This window comes from Acipenser ruthenus, chromosome 47 (genome assembly GCF_902713425.1).
Source record: "Acipenser ruthenus chromosome 47, fAciRut3.2 maternal haplotype, whole genome shotgun sequence".
Classification (NCBI taxonomy): Eukaryota; Metazoa; Chordata; class Actinopteri; order Acipenseriformes; family Acipenseridae; genus Acipenser; species Acipenser ruthenus.
Genome location: NC_081235.1, coordinates 7,214,735 through 7,229,682, shown reverse-complemented (window position 1 = coordinate 7,229,682; position 14,948 = coordinate 7,214,735). Strand labels below are relative to the sequence as shown.

The window sequence follows — 14,948 nt, the reverse complement described above, 5'->3', positions numbered from 1 at the left end:
CACACCAAGCCTGAGCAGTAATTCTATGCATTACTCGAACTTTTAAATGAAAAAACTAAAAATGACAAATGTTACAATATTTAAAACAAAATATCAGTTTTATTACACAAGAGTGGACATTTACACACTTCCAGTAGCTGAGAGCAACGGTCATGTTGATGTGGTGGGTCAGCTACATACAGCAGTGAAGGCACTTTGCAAAAGAAGTCTTTATGGGCTGAGCAGGGAAGATGAATGAAGGATTTCCTCATGCTGCAAATAATGATTTTGGTCAGAAAACTGAACATGTGCAATACTGGCGGACGACTAGTTTGTAATCTGGAAGAGTGCTTTATAAATCATAAGTTTATAAAAACAATCACTTCGGGATATATATACACACAAAACAAAGCATTTTACATAGAAAACCTTCTTTGTACAAAACTATAAAAATGAACTACTTGCAAATGTATTCCACGGTTCCTTCGGGGTAAAGTCGCATCATTCTTTGTGAATTGTTTTCCAAACTTCAGTCCAAAGTGCCTTAAATAAAATAAAAGCAGAACACCCAACATTAAAACTTGCAGTAAACAATTTCAATGATTCTATTCCAATTCTCATTTTTGCATGGGAGTACCTATGACAGATTAATGATTTTTCATCCCACTCCTCTGACTTGCAATGAAGACAATGTTCCAACTTGCAATCACACTAGAAAAGGGAATCTCATTTCCATCCCTGCAGAATTCAATTTAAAAAACAAGTGCTTTTTTTTTTTTTTTTTTTTTTTTTTTTTTAAAGAAACTTACCTTCAAGAAAGGCAAACTCGTCAATAGCGTCAATTGCATTATCTGAAACAGCAAAATGTAACACGGAAAAGTTCATTCCTTTAATAATTAAGATAAAACATGTGTATTTGTATCAAGCAAATTGAAGGCAAGGTTACCTAGATCTTTCCTTTGCAGGGTCTTCCTCTTGCCTTGCTGAGCATAAACAAGAGCATCCTTGGCTATTGTTTCAACAAACAACTCCTGTAAATACAAATACAAACACAGTTTTACTGTTAGGACATGAGGCAAGCATCACTTGAGATGTACTACTTTTACTGCATTTCTGCCTTGCTAATGTTGGTATCTTTAAGGGGTAGCTAACCTAGTCTAAGAACATTTTCATATACAACATTCTTTCAAGACCCTCATTTCTTTCAAACTTTTTTTGTTTTCATGTTAACTAGTAAAAAAACACAAATTCAACAGGGTCGTAATACCTGTTGCACTGGAAGTGAATCAACAGAGTGGTATAAGGAGAGGATGAATAGGGTTCACAGGTCAAAAGTGGAGAACAACACATAAGTCTATATACAAAGACTCCTACTGCATAGCAGTTTCACCCATTCCTGGTTTTACTAGAAGTCTGATTAGAAACAGCGTATAGGGAACAAGCTCAGGTGTGTCTTATTGAACTCAAAAGTAAAACCAGGAATGGATCAAACTACTAGGCAATGGGTGTTTTATTCCCATCCCTCTACTACATCAAAATGATAAATAAAAAAAAAAAACTTAAATAAACTGTGCATGGATGCCAAATACATCCCTCAAAAACAACCAACTAGCAAACAAGCATACAGCAAATGCATTGATCTGAACAAATAATTCAGAAGACTTGCTTGCTTCTTAAATCCCAAAATACTGTGCAGCTTGCCAACAGTATACCATAAATGATTAGGCTTCACGTACTATATAGACAAACGTGCTGTGTAATAATGTATAGAGAAAAATGCGTCACAAAACACAGTTACTAAAGTACTACAGTAGCAACATAACAGTGCCAAAAAACACCGCTTAACAAATAACAGTAAAACACCGCGTTTTGGATGCAAGCAGTAACTGCAGACAGTACAGTACTGATGTTTTTGTTGTTATGCGTTTGATGACAGAGTCACGTAAACGTTAGTTTTGTTTATCAATATTACAGTGCGTTACATTATTTAAAAAACAAAACAATCCTTACTGTAGCTTTAGCAATGATAAACACTGAATCCTGACTCGCCAGCGTCACATCTGGATCGGCCTTCATCAGTGTCTTTATCCGAGACAGCGGCAGCTTCGCCAGGCGGTTGTGGGAGGCCGAGCTCGGAGCCCCGGCCTGTTGCTGCGGACAACCTTCCTCTTCCGACACCGCTTCTCTGGGGTCTTCTTCTGTCCCACTCCGGTCCAGCTCTGACTCGACCGGACCTGCCGGAGCTGCTCCTGCCGCCGCCATCCTTTACACAGGCAGTCAACACACACAAACAATCCTAATGGTTTGATAGTACGTAAACTACGCACCCCGCAGTTGTCATGCAGGCGCTTACGTTATAAATCCTTTGAAACTTGCTTGCAGGAATACGCGCAAGTTGTCTTCTCCCGCCAGACTGCAAAACTCCTCCTCAATCTATTTGCGCGGGGGATGTAAACGGTACTTTTCAGGCATTAGCATTGAAGTTGCATTATATACTGCGAGAAACAACAAACTTTTTAATTTATTTTTATTTTTTTTTATATATATATATATATACCATTTTAAAACTAATATGAAACCTGCATTAACCGATCAGAAGGAGCTGTGTCCGCTTAAAGTCGAGGTCTTGAGTGCTTAAGAAATGGTCTTTGCACCATTTTAAAGTTCAGGTGACTGACTTTATCAGAGGTTGAATTGCAATATTAAGCACGGGATATTATTAACCCATTACAATTACTTACGTTGACCATGAGCTGCACTTGACTGACTGACCTCGCCAGCACTGAGCTCTCTGTAACACTGAGCTTGCACTCAAATCTCGGGTGCCTCAATGGAGTGACAACCGCTCGACATAGTTCTTTCTAGAAGCATTTACATTGAGCGCAGCAGCTTCCTTCCTGTGTGTTCAATTAATTTGCTGAACACTTGTGTAATTACAATACAGTGTAATATATAAGTCGTTTGGTATGCATTGCCATAAAAAAAACCGTGCTTTCCTGGTGTTACAAATTACCATGCTCAACATACATTAGGAAAAGTGGACTGTGCCCTCCAGATCTAACTGCTGTCTTATGGACTGTAATCCTTGGCTAAAAGATATTAATATCTGTACACTGCTGCTAATAGGATTGACTTGAGGGTTATGTATCAGAACACAGGCTTAGTGTTGCCCTGTATCACATTGTACATACAGCAGACATAACTGATTGTTCAGTCTTGGATCTCATCTGAATGAAAGGCCCACAGATAGCAGGTAGTGTACAATTATTTTATTAGATCTAATTACAGTTAGATTATTTAATTGTTTCAACACATTTTCACCCATCTACCAGTACTGGGTGGGAAAAAAGCCTATATATATATAGTAATATGAATGATATACAGACATGCCTTAGTCACACTGTAACTAAACATTACCCCAGTGAACCCGTTTTGCAGGGATGCACACGTTTTCTGACAGGAACAAACAGCTTGTAACAAGTTGCGGTCAGGAGCAGGTAAATGTTTGTTCATGCTGTAAGATTATATACGTCAATGATAGGGGGCGAACACTGCGCTCGCTTCAAAATAGGGCAATGCGCTTAACATTGCACGTGACACGATAGTTAGAACATGCCTGTGTCTTTGAATGAACTGAACCCTCGGAGTGTCAAACTGTCTGTTTAATTAAACTGCGTTGAAAATACCCCTCTCTGGACAATACATAACAAGTATAGAAATTCACAAAGTGCATTGCAGTGGGATCCTCCTTTACAATGTAGCATTTCTTACTTCAATATCAGACTATCCGAAGATGTTTATTTGTATTAGGATAAACCAATCACCTCCAAAAACGTCGAGCTTGCAAAAAAATCATCGGACCTCCATGACTCATCATCAGTGTATGACAAATATGACATTGTCAGGGAATGGTGCTTCTCGGCATTAACCTGCAGCTTAATGCTTTATGCAGGAGAGCCAGGGTACAGGATTGGAATATCTCAAGGACATACACTTTTGTAAAAGCTCACTGCAGTATACCATGGTAACGCATAGAGCAAGCATATTTTAAAGAACACAGATGTATGGTAAAGTGTGTTTTAAAAAAAAGTATGGTTTAATAATTTGATGTCAGTCTCTCTGTTATAAGGGACTGATCTGCTTGAGTCTTGGTGTAACTTGGATGCCTGCCATAATAACAGATTGCTGCATCAGATCTGGTGGAGATGCAATTATGTGACTATGCAGATCTATACAGATTGAAGATCCTGACATTGCTGAAGAAGAGCTACCAGAACGAGCAAGGAAAGTGCCAGAACTCTCATCCGGCATGAAAAACGACAATTGTGGAAACGTGTTTCTGTCCATTGATAGCTGACAACATGCCCTTCATGGAAAATAATCATTTGATTCCTGTCTACAGCTCTTTTTTTTTCTGTAGCACTGTACTTGAAACATGAACCGCCACAGCCTTTCTGTTGTTTTTTTTTTTACTTCTGGTTCTGCTTTCACTGTAAGAACATGACTAAGTACCGTGCAGCATGGAAGAAGGCTAATCTTCCATGTTTTTGACTAAGGATGCAAATGTAAACCATGGCTTCTTAATTTAGACCCTGTAGGCACTCTGCTCAGGGGATTAGATAGACTCAGCCTCCTGGTAGACAAGCATAAAACCACTTGATAAGACACCTGACAAGCACAGGTGTGATCCCTGAGCCTGTCATTGTAACACTGCTGCTCCAGACACCACTGAGACTTGAGGTTCTGCTCTCTATACAGCTCTCTGTTTTATAGCATGGTTATCCATTGTATCACAGTCTTTACAAAATCTTCAAAGAGCCTTTGGCCATTCTCCAAGGTTTGGATCTGACTGTGCAAGATTATTTTTCCATCAGGCCATGGATCAGTAGAAGTCTCCTAGTCTTCAAATATATAACTTTTTTAAAGAAGATTATAAAACTAGAAGATATTTATTTCTGACTTGCTTCAGTTCGGGGGGAGACGGTGAAGGCAATGGTTTTCAGCGACACTGCCCTGATCAGGATGCAGAAACAGATGAGGAGAAAAGTACTCTGTAAGTAAGACTGTATTTTCTAATTCAAATGTCGTTTTTTTGACAATATGGTATGTTCTATCAGTATTTAAGTGTACAGTTTTTGTTTGTTTTTTTAACCAAGGGGACACTCTCAATGTGAAATGAGCTGAAATGGTTTTGTGACATGTCAATTGGGGGAAACTCATATTCCTTGTCAGCCGAGCCAGATTCAAAGTCTCAACGACATAAAAAGATACAGAATTAGCCTGCTCCTCCACCAAATCTCAACCAGTTCCGTTATATAAAGGTTTGCTTCTGTGATCCCCCGAAATAACAATGTTCTCTGATAACAGGTACCAAAGACTCCAAAGGGGGGCGGACGAGAAACAGAGATCCGTCTCCTCGAGGCAAGAAAACGGAGGAGCGGCGAAGCAGGAAAGAGATGGAGCACAAGGACAGGAAGGACCAGGATAAGGAGAGGGAGGAGCCGCAGGTGAAGCTCACCCCCTTCGAGAAGGTGACCTCTGACATGGTGCACAACGAGAAGGTGGTAGAGGAGATCACGCTGGGCCGGCGAATGGGATTCTATCAGATCCGCGGAGAAATCGGCTCCGGGAACTTCTCTCAGGTCAAACTGGGAATTCACGTGCTGACAAAGGGTATGCTGTGTGTGTGTGTGTGTGAGTGTGTGTTTATGTGTGTCTAAAAGAATCTTAAGAAAAACTAACCTAATTTAGATCTTTTGTTTAACATCATGTAATCAAAGACACTACAAAATGATATTGCAAAAGTCTACCCAATGCCATAATAGTAGTACAGTATTTCATGTTTCGAAATGTCACATTTTTCAATTGTCAGTTTTTCGTTAAGCAGCTGGAAAACTACAACGCAGTATGTAATTCAATATGTTAACGTAACATTATTCAGCAGGTTTCATTCGACTTTATGAAGCGAGATTAGCTGATTCTATAGGGTGCCGGCAGCGTAGTTTTCTGCATGATTTAATGAGGAATGCATACACCGACTCGCCTTCCTTTTCACCCCAGAAAAGGTTGCTATCAAGATCTTGGATAAGTCCCGTCTGGATAAGAAGTCCCAGAGTCTGTTTGACTCCGAGATCGCCTGCATGGAGAAGCTCTCCCACCCCAACATCATCCGGCTGTACGAGGTGCTGGAGACTCTGAACCGGCTGCACCTTGTCATGGAGTACGCGGGCGGCGGGGAGCTCTTCACCAGGATCAGCACCAGGGGGCGCCTCTCGGACCTGGAGAGCAAGCTGGTCTTTTCACAAGTCATCTCAGCAGTCAAGCACATGGTGAGCTTCTGAGACTGGGGTGGGGTGGGGCTGTTGAAAGGTGATGCTTCCTATTGCATGACTGTACTCTCTGAGTTGGGTGGTAGAAAGAAACATGGATCTTTTAGAGCAGCGGTAGCAGACAAAGTTAATAGCAGGCAATTACAATCTTAAGAGATAGGTGATTTAGCATGGGGAAGACACAATGTTTTGGTGCGTATTGTATTATACAGGGATAATAGATGGATGGTCTTTCCTTACATGTTGTCTTAAATACTAGTTTGACTTGATCTTTCAAGGACATTGGGAAGCGTTTAAGAGATTTGCTTTCACGTTCACTTTGCCACTTTTACTGTTCTGTGGCTAAACTGTAACTGTTTCTGAAATAGTTCAAATACAGGGTCATTCGAAAGTAAGTTTATCACATCAATGGTATGGTGCGTTGATGTGCTAAACTTACTGTCTAATCACCCTGTATATATTTTCTTTATTCTTTCTGTTTTCAGCACGACATCAACGTGATCCACAGGGACCTAAAAGCAGAGAACATCTTCTACACTGCGAGCTACTGCGTCAAGGTGGGAGATTTTGGTTTCAGCACGACCTGCGGCCCTAACGACCTCCTGAACACCTTCTGTGGCTCCCCCCCTTACGCGGCCCCTGAACTCTTCCGGGAAAAGGGCTACTTAGGGAGGTACGTGGACATCTGGGCACTCGGCATAGTCCTCTACTTCATGGTCACTGCCACCATGCCTTTCCATGCAGACAACCTGGGCAGGCTGAAACGCTGCATCCTGCAGGGCTCCTACACCATCCCGGCCCACGTTCCGGAGCAGTGCCAGCAGGTGATCAAAGGCATCCTGCGTCCCGTGCCGGTGGACCGCTCCTCCATCGCTCAGGTGATGTCCAGCCCCTGGCTCAAGGGGATCGAGTTCCCCCAGCCATACCAGCCCTTCCTTCTCACCCCGGCTCACCTGGCAGACTGCGTGCCCAAGCAAACGGAGGAGCAGGAGGTGAAGAACGCCCTGCTGGAGCTGGGGATCACTGACGCTCACATCCAGAACAACGGCTTCAGAGACTCCCAGAGCTCCATCACCGGTATCTACCGCATCCTGCTGTACCGCGTGCAGAAGAGGAGGTTCGTGGAAGCGGTGGGCTTCGCTGCGGAGTGTCCCGACTTCCGATCAAGGAAAGGCTGGAGCAAGAACCTGGCAGTGGACAAGCTGACTGCATCCACCGTCTGCGTGATTCTCTGAATGCGCGTTACAGCACGCTGCACGTGCGAATAAATAGAATGTAATAGCATGTATTTATTTAACATTTATTTTGCAGATTTTATCAGGAACGTTTTGCCAAGGCATAATAAAGTTCATATCCCAGTAATTATAATAATATAATTTTTTTTCACAGGTTCTTAAGTTGAATCAGCTTCATCCTCGCTGTCTGGGTTCTTGCCTCTAATCAGCATGACCTGCAGCACAGGATGTGATACTTACCTGGAAGTTGCAGTTTAGAAATTCATAGCGTTGAAGACAGATCTTCATAAGATAACACTTTACATTAAGTGTCTCTAATTACTGTGTATTTACATAGTAGTCACATAGTAAAATACATGTGTACTTCCACATAATTACAATGTTTTTATGCATAGTTACAATGTCCTTAAAGTGTAAATCTTTATGTACGATATATGTAAGTACACAATTGTATCAGAAAGGGGTTAGGGTTAGGGGGGATTAGGAATAGGGTTAGGGTTAGGGTTATATCATGCAAAATGATTTACTCATTAAGTACATTGTACCACATGTATTTGCTAAGTATCTGCTATATAAGCATACAGTAATCAGAGACACTTAATGTAAAGTGTTGCCCTTCATAACAAGAAATAAGTGAGTGATAATGATGCGAATAAGAAGAACATGGATTTTAAAGCCTTGGTTTTTTTACATAGCCGGACAAAATAGCAATGCTTCTTTACTGAGTGACCAATAGAAAAAAACTAAAATGTTAACGAGAAGACATCTTTAGTCTTTCTGGTTTGTGTTTTTCGATGTGTTTTTTTTTTCAATCTAATAAAAGAGACACGATTTCCTTTATCAACATGGATACAGCATGGGTCTTATTGTAAGATAGTCCCACAATTGTTGCTGGACTTGTTTATTTGTATATAACTTAGAACAAAGAGTGACGTGCAATATGATTTTTATATATATGGTTTTTTTTCTATACATGTGACTTTAGTGAACCACGATTTCCAAATGCATTCAATATCAATTGTGCTGAAGCAGGCCTGTTTTTCACTTGTTAAATACAGTATCTGGAACGAGAAAAGTACTGAGGCGGAATATCAAGTCACCAGCAGGGGGAGCTGTGTTACCAGTTTTCTTCAGTGGATTCCAAGTTATATTACAATGGAAGGCAGGAGCAGAACACCTCGTGTGAAACTGCTAGGAATATTCACCGGATGTTTAAGGTTAGATAAGTACATCACATATATATTAAAGCCATTTCCTCTTGAAGATAACTGAAAAGTTAACAATACACCATGAACGCCTTTTCCAGTAACCCTTATCATAATCGCTGGCTGTTACGTTGGTTTCATTCTCAACCCACACTTTACCACCTTACACATGAGAAATTAGAGTCATAAATTGTAATGGTCCTACATGCGATAGTGCAGAACCCCCTTTTATTTTACTATTGCTGTACCTTTGGCAGCACATCATGGAAACCCGTCCTGGCACATCCTGTACCATAAAAAAAAAAAATACTTCACAGGTATTTGCAAGTTTTTACTAGTTACTATTTTCATTAAAAACAAAAAGAAAATAAATCTCGCTTTAATGTGTTTCAACAGACTTCAATCTGCGTTTTGCAACACTTTTTTTTGCCACTTTATCTATATATATAATTTACTGCTGATAATTCCAGCAATGACTGCTAGTGGGTTATCTGGTGACATGCTGGTTTTAAGAGACAGTATACTGATAACACAAAAAGGAGTTCAAACACATACATAATAACTTAATAGTTACACTGTACTTGAAAGGATAAAAAGACTTAAGAGTTTATCATATTATAACCAAATGCATAGAAGTGTATGATAAGAAAAGTTGGGTTAAGATTAATGCAGAATCAAGGCAGTATTGTGTTCGCCAGGCAGAGTGTGACAGACGAACACAATCAGTCAACTACTGTAAAGTTACAGTAAAACTGTATAGCCAATTGCTTGTTGCTTCCACTCCTTATTGAATCTAATTGCTGGAGAAATCTGCCTTATCTATTCGGAATGCTGGGATTTTCAGATGGAATTTTCAACAGGGTTCCAACAATCTTCAGAACCTCAGCTGGTTCCAATAGAACTTCCAGCAGAAAAAAAAAAAACCTTCTTGCTGTGGATGCAGTGTGCACACCTTGCCTTAACAGTGAATAACAAAACTGTTGTGAGGTGAGACAGGGCTTGCAAAGCCTTTTTAATAAACTCACCTTTATCTTGAGGCAGCTGTGAATCTGATAAAAAAAAGATAGGAATGATTCATGAAGGTATTATGCTTTGTTACTGGAGTGACTGTTTATTGAGTATGCATTGGAGTCTGTAACATTGGGACAGTGTTGCACAGGTTAATGAGATAACGCTTGACAGAGAAATTACAGTGTGAGATTAATGAATGGCTCATAAACTGGAAGATTAAAAAGGTAACTTTTGGTTTCAGGATGATTTGAATTGCAATAATAAAGCACTTTGTCACATGGGGCCCATTCATACCGCAGTATGATCTGGTCTCCATTTGTGCCCCAAGACGTTTGTTCCCAGCCCATTCTTGTTATGACACAGATAGCACACCCCCCACCCCCCTCTTAAATCCAGCTTCTGTCAACAGCACTTCATTTATTTAATTCAATCAAAAAATAAAATACTTTTCAATCATTCAACAAAACAAAGGTTGCAGAACAGGCTTCTTACAAAATAGCTCTATGTAGCAGAGAAAGCTAGCATCCCCCTGCAGTCCAAAACAGAACTAACTGCTAGCACAAAGATCTGTGCTGAAATACAGATGGGCCAGGATAAATTGCCAATCAATTTAGCAATTCAGCCTGACACATACATAATCATATAATGTTCTCACTGTGGTCTAGTGGTTAAAGAAAAGGGCTTGATACCAGGAGGTCCCCGGTTCTAATCCCAGCTCAGCCGCTGACTCACTGTGTGTGACCCTGAGAAAGTCACTTAACCTCCTTGTGCTCCATCTTTCAGATGAGACGGAAAAAACCGAGGTCCTATTGTAAATGACTCTGCAGCAGCAGCAGCTGTGATGTATAATTCACCCCTTAGTCTCTGTAAGTTGCGTTGGATAACAGCGTCTGCTAAAAGACTGATTAATAATAATAATAATAATAATAATAATAATAATAATAATAATAATAATGTTCTCTACCAATCAGGTCTAATCCAGCCGCATTCTCACATGGAAATTAAGAGATTATTATGGCTCAAAATGAATAAATATAAATATGAGCTATGTAGCTGGTGGAATAAACACTATTTACATGTGAAGGATTTTCAGATGTCTATTTATCAAGTCGTAAATCTGTGTTCGTTAGGGTTTAAAACCCTTAAGAATATTGGTGTACAGCATGCGATAAAAATAAAACTGCGATGAAATTTAAAAAAATCTCAGGATTACTTAAGGAGCGTCACAATAGTCTTTTATGCTGTGCTGGGCAATGAACAGCTTTGACACCTTCGCTATCATTTGTTTTACGACCCTGCGGTAAAGATTACGTTTGTAATTATATACTCTCACTGAAACTAAGCATGGTGGGCAGTAGATCATTGGATTGTGAGCTGCAGGGCAAAGGACAGGATTCCCAAACCTCAAAGCCCTTGGGCTAGGTTGTCAAAGCTAGTTCCTGTGCTCCAAATCGTTTATATCTGATTTGCTAACTTCAATGGAGTTGGTTTTCATTTCTGAAAAAAAAAAAAAAAAATGCGCTAATGGATATTTGGAAAATGTACCCCTTTGTTTGAAACCCATTCCCCATAAAGGGAATTCATTACACCTCCAAGGCGGGCAGAGGATCAGAACCCCTTGGTAATTCTAGCAGGGCTTCTCTGTATCAGCTGGCTTGTTTGTCACATGGATGGATTCAGAATTCTTCCGATCTGGCATATGCGTCAGTAGATAGATTCTACAACATGTAATCAGAAAAACGCTTTTCATGAAAAGGTAAACAACAAAGCAAGCAGATATAAAATCCACAATCACGGATGAAATATTTATTCCCCTGAAGTTTAGTCACTTCTTATTTTGCAGTGCCAGGTACAAACAGTACTGTGCATTCCCAGGTGAAAATAACCACAGTATTGCTTGTTCGTAAAACATGCATGACTATGCATTACCATATGCTTTCACTAGATACTTGTTATTCTCCTTCTATGAACTTATTTTGTCTGGCTGTGGTGAGGGAGTTTATTGATAAATGGTTTTACTGGCTGATTGCCTAGGAAACAGGACATTAAAGTTTGTAGCGTGATGCACGACAAAGGGGGTGCAAGCTTGGACTGCACTATAGTTAGCAAGTGTTCCTGCTCAATGCGTTTCCCTCTTCCAAGTAAACTTGAGTGTCTCAACAAGGGGAGTATTTACGGAGATGGGAGATAAGAACTGCAGTGGCAGCATGCTGGCTGGATGACCTATTTAAGAAATGTGATTCAGGTTGTGGGAGCCAGCGAAAGGCAAGCTAGGAAGTGTTTCTGACAAACGAGCAAAGAATGAAGCACTGGCAAGGACACAGAATGCAAAACTCTCACGCAATTTCGCTTTCCTTCCCCCTGCTTAGCCAGAATGAACACAGCTGGAATGCAAAGAAAGACAAATGTGTACCTGTGCTTTCATAGCATCCTGTCCACATGGGAGGCGTGTTTCAGAGCTCAGCACAGCTTTGTAACACAAGGCTTGCAAATCTTATGCATTTTTAAATTCCTGTGGTCTCCCAATAAATGATAGCATTTCTTATGGTGTTTACTGTAGCTGGCAAAAGAAGAATGCATTATTAATACGCATCTTAACTTGTTTACCTTTTAAGAATATGCTACTTCATGAAGAAGTAATCAGTATGGGCATCATACTGTACATTTATGGTACCGACTGTATCACATGTCATAGGCCTGCCAGGAAAATTACAGGGCATGCATGCCCAGTTAGTTGTACTTAATTACATTCCCATGCATCCTAAAGAGCCAGTGCTGTCTGGGTGAGCATAAACATGCTCTGCTTGGCAGTGGTATTAAATCAGATCTGTGCATGGCATCAGCTACCAATGCAAAAATAAACTGTTTCTGCTTCTGCTTCAAAAACCAAGCCCTGGTACGCGGTGCAGGTCACTGCTGGGCTGTTTTTCACAGTGCAGGAGGCCAGTTTGGATCACAGAGCGAAACTGGGGAAAGCACCAGCTACTGCAGCTAGACCTTCGAGAAATTGAACTATAAACCTCTCTTAAATGCCCAGAAGGTCATAGTAAGCTATAATAAAACAGTCAGACAGCAATAAACCATATTTCAACATCGTTGTGGGACACTGCAGCATTTGTGGGAAGCCTTTATTGAGGCTTCATTAGGCTAAGCAGATGCTGAAATCGTTTTTGGAACACAGCCAACCAGAACTGAAGAGCTGTGTTGATGTGCACGGGGATTAATGTTGAATCCTATTTGATATCCTTTTGATTAAATAAATCCTCAGTGCTTCAAGGCATAATTCCTTACACGATTTCCCCCCTCCATTTTATTCATAGTGGATTGCATTGGGTTGCAAAGAGTGTAAGTGGGGCGTTCTTTGCCCCTCTTGGGACCGTTCACGCTGTCTTTCGAGTATAAAGAAGTATTGGACTGCCACAACAAATAGAGAGGAAAACAGGGAGGTTCACAAAACAAAATCAACAAAACAGAAGCCTAACTCCACCCAGGGGTGCTAACTAAACTTTTACAAGCTTTTAACTGATAAAACCAGATGGCTAAACCGTTTACTGGCAACCACAATACATATACTGTATCAAGTATTGCCAGAACTTTACGTTTCTCTTTTTTAGGCCTTAACACAGACACCTGACACACCTTCCAGACCTGTTTAAATACCTGCCTGCTAATTACAGTCAGGTGTACTTAATTACATCAGTGCCAGGTGATCCTGGCTCAATAAAACAATTAATCAATTAAACCTGTGGCTGTTTAAAAGAGCCACAAACCAGACATTCCCCACAATGTGCAGGAGCTCTGACCTGTCACAGTATGTACATCAACGCAAACTAAGTGCGACTGTTTCACTGGACTGGAGCAACGTCAGGGACAAGTCAGATATGATTGTACTTGAGGGGTTTTGTACTTGAGGGATTTGTATAGATTTGGCCCTCTGTTTCGCTGATGGTGATATTTGCCTACTAAGTAGTATCTGTTGATACCCTAGGTGAGGTAGTCCAGCATTGTACCTGTCTGTGCCTCCAAACAATCACTGGCTTATATTTGCAGAACGCAGGCAGGCTCGCTTTTTTGAATCAGGCGCTTAAAAGGCTGAGTAATAATCATTTGGTACCCTTTTTGGCCACATGATTAATGCAATAGCTTCTTGCAATCTCTAAGCAGCAAAGGCTTATGAATCGCATGCAAGTGCAAAAACACAGTGCTGGTTTGAATCTGCTTAGTGTTTTCATTGATTAAACAACCCGTCCGAGGTCCGAGACACACAGTGACAATTCCACAAGTGATACTATCCCACTGAATCCGTTTGTCATGTAATATAATATTGCAGACAAAATCTGACTAACGTTCCAGAGTTTATATTAGATATTTTTCATCCGTGACCAGCACTCCTCGTTTATTATGAGAAATGCTGGGGTGTTGCAATGGTCTGCAGCCGATGTTTTGAATAGTCTTTAGGATAAACAATGCGATTCTATTCAGATCTGTCAATTCTATTTTATTTTCCTTTGTTGGCATGGTTTATTAAAGTGACTCAGTCTTTGCAACATCGCACAGTGGTGCTAAAATACTCCTTTGTGTTTTCTCATGCAGTCGCACAAAATCAGTAAGCCTTGCCAACCTCTTCAAAAGTCTGATTGAGTAACAAAAGTGTTCATTTATGAATTGCCGCCAGTAGGAAACTGTCAATCATAGGAAGAACAGGAACAGACAGGCCGTGCTGAGATCTGGATTGCTAGCTTGTAAGAAACTGAACCCCAGTAAACGGCAGTACGTTTTCAGCATGTCTTTGAAGACGGCCCAACCTGTTCGGGGTTAACATACATGCCAGCAGTCCCTATATGGTCGAGACAGTCCTGATTTCCTAGCAAATGTCCCGCGTCCCGATGCATAGGAAGAAAGTCCCGATATTTAAATTCTTCACAGCTCTGGGGCGTTCGCTCTTGCACTGCACTGCCTGGCAAGGATTGGGTTCACACAGCCAGATCTCAGTTTATTGACCTATGTCATGTCCAGTCATATTGAAGAAGCGGATTGCTTCCTCACTGCTGCTGCAATATGATTTGACGTGTATAATCTTGAGTAAAATGTGGGAGCGAATGGAACGCGAAGGACTGGAGTTATTTATGGTGTTTCAATCTTTCCGAGTGGCTCCAATAAGTGTTATTGTTCTGTCTTTATCTTCCATG

At 40.7% G+C, this 14,948-nt stretch overlaps 2 protein-coding genes across 5 annotated transcripts; one reads left to right on the top strand and one right to left on the bottom strand.

Annotated features, from left to right (window-relative positions):
* Nucleotides 1-71: 71 nt before the first annotated feature.
* On the bottom strand, nt 72-2,483 carry LOC117962711 (DNA polymerase epsilon subunit 4-like). Of its 3 annotated transcripts, none has more exons than XR_009319831.1 (5): nt 1,990-2,483; nt 926-1,010; nt 789-830; nt 441-522; nt 72-252 (listed from the first exon to the last, which is right to left on the bottom strand). XR_009319831.1 is itself a non-coding variant. In XM_059014048.1 (4 exons), exons 1-4 carry the CDS (start codon nt 2,239-2,241, stop codon nt 509-511), a joined length of 393 nt encoding a protein of 130 aa, XP_058870031.1. In that variant the 5' UTR covers nt 2,242-2,483; the 3' UTR covers nt 72-508. The 3 variants fall into 3 exon arrangements, 1 of the variants encoding a protein (XP_058870031.1); XR_009319830.1 differs by having other exon boundaries at nt 445-522; XM_059014048.1 differs by having other exon boundaries at nt 72-522.
* A 92-nt stretch (nt 2,484-2,575) lies between these two features.
* On the top strand, nt 2,576-10,001 carry LOC117401397 (serine/threonine-protein kinase NIM1). 2 transcript variants are annotated; one of them, XM_059014047.1, is made up of 6 exons: nt 2,576-3,232; nt 4,949-5,032; nt 5,347-5,652; nt 6,040-6,308; nt 6,794-7,583; nt 7,698-10,001. In XM_059014047.1, the coding sequence occupies exons 1-5, from the start codon at nt 3,211-3,213 to the stop codon at nt 7,541-7,543; spliced, it is 1,431 nt and encodes a 476-aa protein (XP_058870030.1). In that variant the 5' UTR covers nt 2,576-3,210; the 3' UTR covers nt 7,544-7,583; nt 7,698-10,001. The 2 variants fall into 2 exon arrangements, with proteins under 2 accessions (XP_058870030.1, XP_033857943.3); XM_034002052.3 differs by having other exon boundaries at nt 6,794-10,000.
* Nucleotides 10,002-14,948: the final 4,947 nt, after the last annotated feature.